This window comes from Equus asinus, chromosome 29, assembly GCF_041296235.1.
Source record: "Equus asinus isolate D_3611 breed Donkey chromosome 29, EquAss-T2T_v2, whole genome shotgun sequence".
Lineage (NCBI taxonomy): Eukaryota > Metazoa > Chordata > Mammalia > Perissodactyla > Equidae > Equus > Equus asinus.
Window position 1 is genome coordinate 24,608,127 of NC_091818.1, and position 14,045 is coordinate 24,622,171.

General features: G+C 43.1%; 1 protein-coding gene across 33 annotated transcripts in view; it reads right to left on the minus strand.

Moving 5' to 3' along the window:
- KIAA1217 (KIAA1217 ortholog) overlaps positions 1 to 14,045 on the minus strand; it is a 702,592-nt gene that overhangs the window by 55,705 nt on the left and 632,842 nt on the right. For all 33 annotated transcript variants that reach the window (XM_070501282.1, XM_070501283.1, XM_070501298.1 and 30 more), the window contains one exon: positions 9,510 to 10,342. In XM_070501282.1, the coding sequence (XP_070357383.1) occupies positions 9,510 to 10,342 (833 nt within the window). The remainder of the gene's footprint in view (positions 1 to 9,509; positions 10,343 to 14,045) is intronic.

The following is a 14,045-nucleotide window of genomic DNA, read 5'->3' on the forward strand; positions in this document are numbered from 1 at the left end:
TGACTCATGTCTGGGGTGAGGCCCTCCACTTCCCGGTGACGACAGCTTTCACTCCCCAGGGCAAGCCCACACCCTGCTCTAATAAACCACTTACTTTGCATTTTCTTTCTCGTCCCTGAGGGTAATTTTTACTATTCATGCTCTGGAAGTGACATCTCAGTTTTTGCACAGGTACGAACCAGTATGAATAGCCGTTCATTCAGGTTCCGACTACCTGAATGCAGGGCCTGTAATTTACCTTCCAACAAGAGACGGTGTCAGAGGCTACAGAGAGACGGTCTCTTGAGTGGTCCTAAGGGAGCCCTGGAAAGAAGCTCCCCACTCCCATCTGCTTTTGATTTGTAAAATCTTAGGGTGGACTCGAAAGCTGGTGACTTACGAAAAAGAAAGAAGACATTTCCTATACTTGGCCTTTTTTGCGTGCTTCTTTTTAAATTTTGTCTTCTTAGATAACTGTGCTTGTTGGAAGACAGAGGGATGCACTATAAAAACAAAAAAATGCTGCGACAGCGCAGTGGTGAAAACACCATTTGACTAGAGAAGGTCCCGTCATTGGAGCTTAGGGAAGTCTCCTGTATGTTTCTCCTGGAAAGTCGGCTATGAAGACAGCGGTCTCTAAGATCCATTTAGCTCTGAAGATGGCCAAGGAGGGAGAGTAGGTATTTACTGGTAATACCAGCCGGCCCTACATGAGTGTTGTGGGCAATACAGACTTTTTCAGACTTGCAATTTTTGAAACTTCAGATTCATGCTTAGACCTGGCTATATACTGGAATTAGTTCATTTATGAAAAATAAAGTCCAAAATCAAATAAGGACAAGTGTACTCTTTGTGCTCTCCACCAGACACAAGGACAGCTAACCACAAAAGATGTTAAAATGAGGCCTGGACATCATGAGAGCCCAGGTTATCCAGCTGCTGGACTGTCAGGCCACTTAGACGAGCCCCATTTTCGGGTTGGGTGGCAGCCACACTGACTCTGCATTGCGTTGATCTGGCCACATTTCGGGGAGGCCTGCACCTAAGCATTTACTCCCTTTCTCTTTAATGAAGGAGGTTCTAGTCGTCAAGGAAAGGGGATTATCTGAATCTCACAGTATCAAGGTGACTCTGGCTTAGCTTCTGGTTTTAGACCTAAGGCATCTGATTGACAGCACCTCATGAATATTCAAAGGTCATCCAGGGGTGCATTTTAATTTCACCTAATTAGTGACAGATGATGGCTCTCCCTTTTGAGAAATTGGTTTGTTTAAAGCAACACAGACCTCGTGACAGTCACGCTACTGGTATTTTTGATAGAATATCCCTTGTGTAAGACTAGGCCTATCTTCACACATTTGTCAGTTGGTGAAGTATCTTGTTTATCAGTCAGCTCTTGCCTGAACTCAGCAGCTGAAGGAATGACTAGCAAATATACTTAACCATGATGTTATATTCTCACGAATAAAGTAATAATTTAATTTACCAGCACTTATTTGACTTCTAAGACTGGCAAAACATCATATCCAGATGTCATTTTTATAGGCATCAGAATGGTAGAAATATAGCAAATTTTGGATAAAGGTCAGTCTGTCTCTCCAAATGATATCCATTCATTCCCTTAAGTATATCCCTTAAATTCTAGTCCATTTTGACATTCTCATGAAAGCTCCCAGACCAGCATAAGTTCGGGAAAGTTCTGAATTCATAGCAATTACTGTCTGTAATCACTTCTTTAGAATTAATTGTGTACAAGCAGTTCCCAAATTATGATAGGCTTGTAATTGAAAAGTTTACTTGTACTTTCATTGTTTAGAACTTGGAATAAACGGTGGCTGGATTTCCAGCTGGCCCACGGAAGGCTCTTTACCCTATAATGTATTATTAGTCCTATCATTGTTCTCCATTGTTTTTGAGGAAAACGTGCCCTGACTTTCCAGCTGGACTTGGAGATGTCGGGAACACATCTCCCCATGGAGCTCCAGCCTCAGGGAGGGGCACTCTACCCCTTAGGGACTTGGCATGGCCGCCTCCTTTCTCTCTGCTTCACCAGGAGACATTGTCACTCTCAGGGTGACAAGAGGAGCATCACTGGGCATCACCCACAAATGAAATCATATGTTGTGGCTGTTCCTGCAGAACAGTTATTTAGCAGGCATTCGTAGCTCAGAAGCTTCCTGTCCTTAACCGTGGCATAGCTTATACATTTATATTATGCTTTTAATGTTTTGTCATTGTCTTCCCCCTATACATTTGTTGTGCACGGGGACCACATCTAAGTTTCTTTGTATCCTGCAAAGCAACCAGCCCACAGCTAAGCACGTACGAGGAGCTCAATAAACATTTATTGATTGATGATTAGAGCTACATGGAAAAGCAATTCAGACAACAGCCGAACCAGTCAGGCACTATTAGGCATCAAAACAGATCACTTGGCAGTTTCGACTCTACCTGGTTAGGTGTCTTTCTCCTCAATCATCTAGCTCAGGTGCAATTTTAAAAGGATGCCCTAATCCCAGCTTGTCTTTTTTTTTTTTTTTTTAAACTCTATTCTTTTTTTTTTTTAAAGATTTTATTTTTTTTTCCCCTTTTTCTCCCCAAAGCCCCCCGGTACATAGTTGTGTATTCTTCGTTGTGGGTTCTTCTAGTTGTGGCATGTGGGACGCTGCCTCAGCGTGGTCTGACGAGCAGTGCCATGTCCGCGCCCAGGATTCGAACCAACGAAACACTGGACCGCCTGCAGCGGAGCACGCGAACTTAACCACTCGGCCACAGGGCCAGCCCCCCAGCTTGTCTTTTTGCTCCTTGACCCAAGAAGAGGGGCCACCCTGACTGCTCTCCGGAAGTGGACTGAAAAGTGGCTTTGATATTCTAAACATCCTAATTTGGATCATTAAGCCCGGCTGATTCCATTCTCTGTTCACACTGAGTTTTAGTCTCTCCCACACCCCCACCTGCTTTATGTTCTTCCTGGTATTATAGTCAACGATTTGTCTCCTGCTTCTTCAGGCACAGTCCTTTGTCCCAGCCATCTCTGGGCATTAATCGCTCTGTTTAGTAGCATGTAGTAGAGCATGCTTCCTATGTGGCAGACCTGGCACAAGGCACCTAACTGCAATGAGTTGTTCCATCTGGTGAGGCAGACGTTATTATTGTCCCTATTTTACAGACGAGAAAACTGAGGCAGAGAAAGATTCAGCAATTTGCCACAGGTCCCAACTGGTAGCAAGTGTTACAATCAGGATTTGAACCCAGGTAGTCTGGTTCTGGAGCCCACGTTCCTAACGCTGCACGTTATTGCCTCTCAATAAATGACTGATCACAGACTGATGAACCGAAGGTACTAACAGCAAATTCTAACGGTGATGAAGTTGCTTTATCAAGAGGTCAAGGGCGGAACTGAGGTGATAATTGTCAAGATCCATGTTTTAAGAATGTCACAATTTACATTCCTTGAGCGTGGGGCATTCTTTCGTTTCTCTGCTTCATTAAGTAGAAAAAGTCCACATTTCTTTTAGAACAGTGTTTCTCAACCAGGGACGTTTGCCCCTTGGGGGGCATCTGACAACATCTGGAGCTGTTTTTGGTTGTCCTGACTGGGGTAGGGTTAGAGGAGTGTAGTTGGCTCCTGGCGCCTAGTGGGGTAGAGGCTGGAGATGCCACTAAATATCCTACAATGCACAGGAGAGCACTCCCCCTACAAGAAATTATTGGGCCCAAAATATCAATAGTGAAGAAATTAAGAAACCTTGCTCTAGAAAGATCCCAAGTCCAACTACTTAGGAGATCTCTGATGTAGCTCACTTTTGACTACACATGCAGAAAAAGGAGAAAAATTAATCCTTCTATTTTAATCATTCAGACTCACCTCTCTGGCAGGATAAAGCATAGTTTAGACAATCTTCAATGGTCTGCCAGTCACTGTGAACATTTTTAAAGGACATAAATCTGAATTTCAACTTTCACTCAATCAACTGTTAAACCCAGGATGTATTTCCTCCCTGGAAGCTACCAACACAATAACACGTAATCCTCATAAAATGAGAAAGTGATGTCAAATGATTAAGAACAGACACAAGCTACCAGTTACCATGCAGGCTTCCTCCTGTACACAGAAGTTTTCTTTCTCTTTCTTTCTGATTGGCCCAAGGCAAGGATTCTTCCTCTTAGAAATCACAGTGAGATCTCATGTGGCTTCTCTTTCTCCAGATATATATGCCCAGAAAGGGCAAGAACTGGCTCCCCAGTGGATTCTTGACTAGTGTGTTGAATTTAGCTACTGTAGGTGCAGAATAGTGTAAAAATACGATCTCAATTCATTTACCATGTCTTGCAAATATTACATTTGGAAGAATCTGTTATATATTTGGAAGGAGAGCTATTAGACACTTGGCAATGAGTACCCTTGAATTTTGAAAGTTATTTCAGTAAAGATATTTTACATTATATGATCCAAACTCTAAACAGGAAAAAGCAAAACATAAATGTCCTAGAATTTTACAATTCTTAAGGGCTGTTTTATGCTCCATGCATAGATAGAGTGATGCTGTTTAATGAAGTAATTTTATAACCCAGGGAAGACGGAACCTCATGCACTAAGTCATCTGTCACACAACGTCTCCCTTGGCAGTCCTTCACAGTCACATGGATCCATTCTTTTCTTGGAGTCCCAGCTGAAGGGAAGTCATCTGGGTAAAGCCACCTCGTCACTCAAGATCATTTTCTTTCTAGAAGTTCAGACAGGAGAATTGCTATCCTGAAAGCCAACATCTGTTGCTCTAGCCCAAGTCCATGGCCACCTTGGGTAGACAGCCCTACCATCACACATGTTCTACCATATACATCATCTTTTCCAGATCGTCTATATACAATTTGTCATCACTAGATGCTTTGTGGAAGTGTCTTTATAAGAAAGTAGAGGTCAAATTCTTTAGATTAAGGTACATGGCTAAATAAAAGAATCAAGATGAAATTACCTCATCTTTAACTCTTCAAGTCAATAGAGCTTTTATAAAATCATGTTCCCTCAACAAAAAAAAGCTACCATTGGAAGTTTCCTAAGTACAGATGGGAAAGGAAGAATTTTGCTCTCTGATTTTGCACATCTTGCAATTATTTGGACTATTTCATAGACGTGCCCTTCTGAACAGCACATGAATCCAGCAGTGCCCATAAGAAAGTATCACTATGGATTTCTCAGTCTCCCTCCTGTGTTCCTGTAGCTTCACAGCTCAGATGTAAAATTCCACTTGAGCGTTTCATATAAAAAGCACTCTCAGATTTGCTTTTTAATATTATAAAATTGCCACAGAAATTGGTTTAGCACTTTATAGGGCCCTGTACTCACGAAGTTAGACTTTTAGGAGTTGAAGACTCTTTGAAAACACTTACATGGATCAAATATTTCTAAAATAACATCATGGTATAGGTGAGGCAATGCACTATAATCTTGTGCTTCAATAATTGTTTCTGGAATTCTCATTTTAAAAGATTTTGTCCGACAGTCTTCACTCATTTTTTTTTTTTTTTAAAGATTTTATTTTTTTCCTTTTTGTCCCCAAAGCCCCCCGGTACATAGTTGTGTAGCCCCCCGGTACATAGTTGTGTATTCTTCGCTGTGGGTTCCTCTAGTTGTGGCATGTGGGACGCTGCCTCAGCGTGGTCTGACGAGCAGTGCCATGTCCGCGCCCAGGATTCGAACCGACGAAACACTGGGCCGCCTGCAGCGGAGCGCGCGAACTTAACCACTCGGCCACGGGGCCAGCCCTGCCTTCACTCATTTTTTGAAAATAAAATCTACCAAGAATGTTCTCTTATTTCTTTCCCTATATCTGCATAATTGTGCTAATATACTAGCTAAGGCAGTTATATTTTAAACGACATGTATATATTTAGCAGCATAATTATGCAAATTCTACCATGTTTAAGATCGTAAACATCTCCAGGGGCAGTTACTTTGCATCCAGTCCTGAAACAATTTTTTAAGAATTTTGGTTGAAATGCTCAGAATTCACTCCTGAATTTACTTCTCTGCTGGGTGGTATGGCTCACGGTTCTCACTCATCAGGCAGAATATTGCACACTGGTAAAAAGTATGGATTCCTTAAGGGACCTGGACATTCTCTGTTACTTACTGGCTTTGTGACCTTGGGCAAGTTACTTAACCTCTCTGAGCTACATTTCTGCATCTGTAAAATGAGGATGATGATAGAACATAACTCACTGGGTCATCATGAGGATCATATCACATGATGGATGAAAACTACTTAACACAGTGTTTAGCTCATAAAAAGGTTCTCAATAAATGATAGCTACCATCAACCTTCTTCTTCTTCTTCTAATATTCCCCAGCAGTACCCAGGCAGCATGGCACTTGCTCCTTTGTCCTACATTCTTATCTATCTAGGTAACAATGAAGTGATGGATGGCAGGGCTGATAACCATACTTCCAGACTCAAGTTCTTTTTATTGGAGAATCATTCTATACACACATTTGTCATGTGCCTGGGTTGAGTTAGTGGGGATGTTTAGGTCTTTCAGGAACAGCAACTCTAAATGAAGAGAGGTGTGTGCGTGCGTGCGTGTGTGTGTGTGTGTGTGTGTGTGTAGGGCTACAGAAGAAGGGAAATCGAGCCAGCACTGCCCTCCAATTCCACCCTCTGGAGATAAGCTGATTAAAAGGTGAGGAATCACCTGGGCAAGACGTGAGAGATAAAATTCTTCCTCTGCTATTTCACATTACGGGGCATGAAAATACGTGAACACGTAAAATTACATTCATAATTACAATCATATGTCAGAATACGGTAGTGATAATGACAGTATATTTTAGGTGAACATGAACCTTTTTAGTCAATTTTTTTAATACTAGAAATGAGACAATTTGGATTTCCTAAAAAGGATTCTTAATATGCAAAACAGAAATCCATAGAATTTTCTGAGCTTCAGTAAAATGGAAATCTCTGAGGGCGGCAAATCCTTTTCAAAAAGGAAATGGAAGCCTCGAAAGAACAGTGATGCTATTTAAAGCTAAAATTCTTCAAGACTTTAATCAGAGAGTGATATCTAGAAGATTCCACTTGCAAGCAGAGGGTTCCTTCATTTTGTTTTCTCCCATAACCAGATCCCATGAAAAGCTGGGTTTAATGATGTTCATTAAGTTACATATGTGTGGCAACTGCACATACGACCCTGAGCTAGGTGCTGGGAAAGAAGTCAGACACCATCACTGGCCAAGATGTGCCTAGAAACCAGCAGAGTAGAAATGGCTTCATATGACCCAGGGCAGAATCAAGCTCTCAATCCTCTTCTACCTACAAGGTGGGTCAGCGTGGGGGTGGGTGGGGACAGTGGGGAGGATGGATTCTGGCCGTCAACATCATATCCTAGAGATGGATAGTTTTTATTGTTTCCTGGACCAAATCCTCATGACTCTAAGACATTAGTGACACACTAACCCTCTCAGTGACACACATTCCCCGACCAGCCCCTCACAGCCCACGACAGCAGAAGTGTTACCCTTTCTTTGAAGCACAGGGCACAAGCTTCCAAGCCTTAAGGCGGGTGTTGGTAGATTTCCCTCTAGCTGTGACACTAGTCTGTTCCAAGGAGCCTCAGTGTTTATCCCACACCCCTCAGCTGTCTGTGCTCATGAGAAGCGTCTTTCTTTGAGTCTTAGAATTTCCCTCTAAGGCCTTTGGAAAGAAGAGAATGAATACCAGTTTCCAATCCATTTCTCGGTCCTAATCATCAAGCCAGTCACCGTTGCTGTTTTTTTAGCTGTGTGAGAGGGTTAGAATTCATTGTTGCATCACTGACCCCAAACTTCCATGTTCATTCTCTTTCCATCCTCCTGGAATCTTTTTGCTGTTGACTAAACGGATAAGGAGAGATGGCCCTTTCACGATAAAATCCTGCTCATGAAAACAAGGCTTTCTGATTTGTGTGGAAAAAAGTAAGACAGATGATTCACATTCCGGCCACAATTTTGGCCTTTTTAAAATAAAGTTATGATTACAGTAAGGGATATTATCATTTTTGGTGAGAAGCAGGAGACAGTGGTTGTAATAAGGTGCTTAAAAACTGAATATCTGAATCTTATGTTTCACATGCCTTCTGAATTCATATATGACAACAGGTAAAATTCTTAACCTCTTTTGGACTCAATTTCTTTGACTAGATTTTTATGATTATAATTATTATGTTGACTTCTTTCAACCAGTTCAGGCAAGAGAAATCCCGTTTATCAAAATTAGCTTTTCTATTATTAAAGGAACTTTGGAGGTTTTTTTTAAAAATATCGGCACCTGAGCTAACAACTGTTGCCAATCTTCTTTTTCTTCTTCTTCTCCCCAAAGCCCCCGAGTGCATAGTTGTGTATTCTAGTTGTAGGTCCTCCTGGTTGTGGCATGTGAGACGCTGCCCCAGCATGGCGTGATGAGTGGTGCCATGTCGGCCCCCAGGATTCGAACCACCGAAACCCCTGGCTGCTGAAGTGGAGTGCGCACACTTAACCACTCGGCCACAGGGCTGGCCCCTGGAGGGTTTTTAAGACACAGTAGGAAGGTTGTGGGCTGGTAAATTATAAAAACATGCATATTAAAAAAGAAATTTAAATATTGAGAGTGTCTCATTCACTAAAAAATTTTTGCTGGTCACAGAACCACTCCTGAATGAGTATTAAAACCGTCCTATCTTTACGCAAATTCGCGTTTTTTATCACCCTAGATGACAAGACAGTGACACATTCTTGCCATTTTCCAAAACCAGATGAGAAAACACCATTGTACTCCACAAGGAAAAACACAAATTGCCATTTCAAACAGTTAAAACTTGAACCACTCACTCCTTATTTTCAATGGCAGATCAATAATTATAAGCTCTCTCTTTTTTTTAAGGTATGTTTTTTTTTTGTTGAGGAAGAATGACTCCAAGCTAACATTTGTTGCCAATCTTCCTCTTTTTTTTTTTTCTCCCCAAAGCCCCAGTACATAGTTGTATATCCTAGTTGTAGGTCATTCTAGTTCCTCTATGTGGGACACCTGCCTCAGCATGGCATGATGAGTGGTGCCACGTGCACGCCTAGGATCTGAACTGGTAAAACCCAGGCCGCCGAATCGGAGCGCACAAACTTAACCACTTGGCCACGGGCCGGCCCCTACTATAAGCTCTTGCTCCATCTGTCAGAATGGTTTCTGCTAATCAGAATTTTCTTCTGAATTATTCAGATTTATACCAACGATGATGCTGTTAGAGGCATGCTCCGGAGGCACACCCTGACCACTTTTGCTGGTGTGTCTGCCCTCCCTTAGCACAGCTATTGGTCTGCCTCACTTGACCACCACCAATTTCGAGACTCTCTGAGGACAAGGATGACCTTTGATCCTCCTCTATGCCCTCAGCAGCACCCACAGGGCACACTGCACAAGGCTGGTGCTCAGCTGACATCTCTTCTCTTGGTCTGACCTCTGAAGAGCAGCCCTTGACGACACACAGGCACAGATCAGCCCCGGCCACCCTGCCCACCTTACCTGGTCTCTCTGTCTTTGGGGATTGTGGCGGTGCTGTAAGCAAACACCTGCTTCTCAACGAGAGGAGGGCCGAGGTCCACAATGCCAGATAATCCTGGGGTGGTCCGTGGCTTTTCAATATACACCAAGGTGCCTGGCTCCTTCTTGAAGGCCTGGCGGCTTGGCGAGACCCGGTCTGGCTGCATGGTGAGAGGGGGCCCATGGGCGTTATGGTGAGCATGCATATCTACCATCCTCAGGTCACTGACTCGGTGGGGAGAGGAAGGGGGCGTTTTGGAGCCCAGGGTAGGCAAGTGGCTATCTGGATATTTCCTTGATTTCTGTCTGTACAGTGACTGCTCCATCTGCATTTCTGCTTGCAAGGTAGGGTTGCAGTACGCACTCGCTGACCGAATAGCTGTGCGGTGATATGCGATGATGTGATCAGGGACATCCAGCGGGTGCCCGCCGTGGGAAGAGGCGATGCTCATCCGCCCCTCATGATAAAGGTAAGGTTCAGGGTAGAAGCCCTCATTTCGGTACATTGCAATGTTCTTGCCGCTCATGTCTTCATCTGGCTTTACATCTCTTCTTTCCAAAATGGCGCTTGGGCTGGGTGAGATGGATCTGGAGACTGGCAGGCTGGAGAGTCTGTCCCTGGGGATGGTGGCATTGCCAGGAACAACCATTGGGCGTGAGCCCCCATAAGGAATTCTGGATGGGGAAGGAGGCATGGAATGGGGCACAGGAGTGGACGGTGGAGAATTTGGGATGGCATGGGGTGGATGAGCTGTGGATCCAGGTCGAGAGGCACCAGGGCCATCTCCTCTTGCATAAACAATTTCTCTCTGCATCTGAAAATAAAACAGTAATTAGAAAATTTACTTTGATATTCATGTTTTTAGAGAAGTCTCAATGTGACAGTGGCTTCCCTGATGTGGAGGCTGAGTAATGGCCCCTGAAAGATGTCTGCACCCTAAACTGTGGAACCTGTTAACTATGTTCCCTTTTATGGCAAAAAGGACTTTGCACGTGTCCCCTCTTAAGGATGTTGAGATGAGGAGGTTATCTTGGATTGGGCTCTAATGCAATCACAAGGGTCCTTATATGTGAAAGAGGGTTGCAGGAGGGTCAGAGTCAGGGAAGGAGATGTGATGACAGAAGAAGGTCAGAGAGAGAGAGACCGGAAGATGCTACACTACTGACTCTGAAGATGGAGGAGGGGAGCATGAGCCAAGGAATGCAGACAGCTTCCAGAAGCTGGAAAGGGCAAGGAAATGCGTTCTCCCCTAGAGCCTCTCCAGTGGGACTGTGGCACTGCCAATACCTTGATACTGGCCTGTGAAACCCAGTCTGGACTTCTGATTTTCACGACTGTAGGATCATGAATTGGTGGTGTTTTAAGCCAAGTTTGTGGTAATTTGTTACACCAAACGCAGGAAATGAATATACCTGATAGAGACCTCAATATTGTGGAATCTCCCAAGCCCACTCTTCAAGTTCTATTTGTGTTATCACAGGAGGCCACATTCCCATCAGACTTTTGGGAGATGTGACAGACAAGGAGGGCATAATGGTTGGGGGGTGGGTGAGGTAGGGGCTCAAATGAAGAGACAGGAGGTGGGCTCAAATGGACCAGAACCAAGATGAGCAGCTGAGAGAACCACAGTGTGGGTGATGGGGGAAGAGAGAAGAAAAAGCAGATGCAACAGGGAAAGGTTGAAAATGAAACAGAGCCCAATGGCCTGAAAACGTACTGATTCCTTACCCTATAAATTTATTCATTTAGTAAACAGTATTTACCCAGCACTTGCTAAGAACCAGGCATTATTCTAGGATACAGCTCTAAACAAGCCACCAGAGTCTCTGCCCTCGAGAAGGTACATCTCTTAGATGAGAATCAGGGGAAGAACCGGCAGGACTCCCACAGCTTCCTTATCTTGTTTCTGGAACCATCCAGCAGCGCAGAATCCCTGACCCAGGAGTTTTACATATTATGATGGATTTTATAATGGAAATGAGCAATAAAAAATGCAAGCAAAGTGGAAATATATAGCAACCAAAAGGAACCCTTTGAGGGTACATTACCTGAGCATCATTGAATTGGCTCCTCAGCCCCTTTAGGGAGCTGTTTCTGGAGACCCCAGAGTATGCAGTCCCCTCACTCGCAATCACAATTTTATCTCCACTACCCCCACCTCCCCAACATCCACACACACTCCCACCACATAGGCTAGTCTATTCCCCCCTCTAAACTGAACTTGGGATATCTTCAAGCTGTCCTCACCCCTGGGACTCTCTCCCCATTTCCTAGCCCTTGTGGATCCAAAGTGAGGCCGAGCTCGAGGCTGGGATCCAGGTGCGTCTGCTCCACATGGCCCAGCCCTGACACTCCAGCCCATGCACTCCTCTCTCTGCTCACTCACTTGACACCCTCATGAGTCAGGTGCCCAGGGCCTTAGACCTGATCATCTAAGGGCATTCCCAAGGTCACTGTGTGATAATATACCCAATTCTCATTCCAGAATGGCTGGAGCAACCGCGTTTCAGAAGGTTTGCAGCAGATCAACATGGATCCTCTATAAATACCACTCCCACTCTGTCTTCCACAAGGCAGGGCACAATGAAAGGAAAGATCTGGCTGAGTGGTAAACAATGCAGAGCCTCCCTGGTCATACCCAGCTCACAAAAGACAAGAGGGACTGTCCCAGTGCATAGCTGGCCAAATGCCCCACACAATCAGACCACACAATGCAGTAATCAACTCAAATGAACATAAAGATAAATTCATCATATCTATTCAAAGATGCCACTGTGTATAAAGTACACCGCAGTGCTCAAGGGGGATCAGGTGCAAACGAATGGTAGGTACTACTGTCATTATTGTTATTAATTCCAAAAAAGTAAAAAAGGGTTTCAAAGGTCTAGAAACCTCTTAGGAAGAACAATGATCCTGACAAGGTTAGTCACCACTCCCTGTTCTTTTCCCTCCTTATCCGGCTTCAGATTACATCTTGATTTGGGAATCCTGATCCCAATTAACACCCCCTTTTTCTGGCAAGAGAATTAAAAGAGATGTCAAGATTCTAAGGAGTACAGAACTGTCTAGAAGGATACAGAATATTAACGAAATGAAAATGCAAAATTAATTTTAATCAACAAAAAGTTGAGTAAATTTCTTTTAAAACAACAGACATGCCTGTATAAGTATTTTAAAAATATAGCTAGTGATATGAAAAGAAAGAGTTAGGATACATTATACAACTAACTTTTAAAATGAAACACACAAAAAAATTTCATTAGACTTTCTTGGTGTAAATGAATTCAGAAAGAAATGTAACAATTAATTAACAATAATTCTGATATGCTGTCTATTCATATGGGGAATGGAGATGACAGCCAAAATATTTAACATCTAGTAACCAGTATCACATGAGTACCAACCTATCAGAATGGGACCTCAGCCAACAAGGATGGATCCTAGCCATAAGCGATCAGCATCGTGTACCTAATGGTAATGCTGTATATCAGCCCTGCCTTGTCCACTTCAAAATAATCTTGCCATCATTCAACAGGGTCACTGAAAGAATCATTGTCCTCCTGAGTTACCCACAGTGGAGGTGAATACAAGCATTCAGCAGTGACAGAACGGGTAATCTAAGGTTGAATGTCTCCGTCAGTATGGGTGATTTAGAGGTTGGAAGCTTTTGGCAGAATTATTACATTGGCTTGCCAAGCTATCGACTGACTCTCCAAGACTGAGTTTTAAAAAGAACCCTGATAATTCCATCTTCAGCTCTACATAGAGCCGAAGAAGAGAATGACATGATGTTCCCATTATACAGTGGGAAAATGTTTTAAACCTACAACTAGAATGAACTCTTAAAGTGAGATAAGTTGGATTCACACACTAAAGGATATGGATCAACCAAAGACAATTCACTCTTGGGATGAGGTGGAAGGTATGATGGGGTGCCAAGAGAGAATCTTTTCCAAGTCTTCAGCGAGACCTCCCAAGGAAGCAGCTTGCTACTGCAGCACAAGGAGATGTTATGTACTCCGAGAGGTACTCATGGTCTGATTGACTGAACCCAAATGATGACGAAGATTCGATAATTCATAGTTTTAAAAAATCCAAGCCTTTAATGTTCTTTCCATGGAGATATTTTCCTAGAATCAGGCACGTACACAGTTTTGTTTTGATTTTAACTATTTTTTGATGAATAAGCAAAGAAATGGCATTAAACACATACTGGATTTTTCTTGCATTAGCACTCAAAGTCAGACCATTTAAGAGAAAACTATATTAAACTTTAAAGGTAAAATAAATAAGCAAAACACATACATACAGTTGCTATTCAGCTTAATATATCTAAGTCCCTCGTTCTCCCACCAACCTCTCTGATGCCACTAATCTTCTCTATTATCTCATTTCTCTTAGGAAGTTAAAAGTATCTGGATATGTTATATCATCGACACTTTTGCCCCAGAAGATTTCAACACAAATGTCTTTACGTGAGCTTTAACAAACTTCATTTTACAGCAAGAAAAGACCTA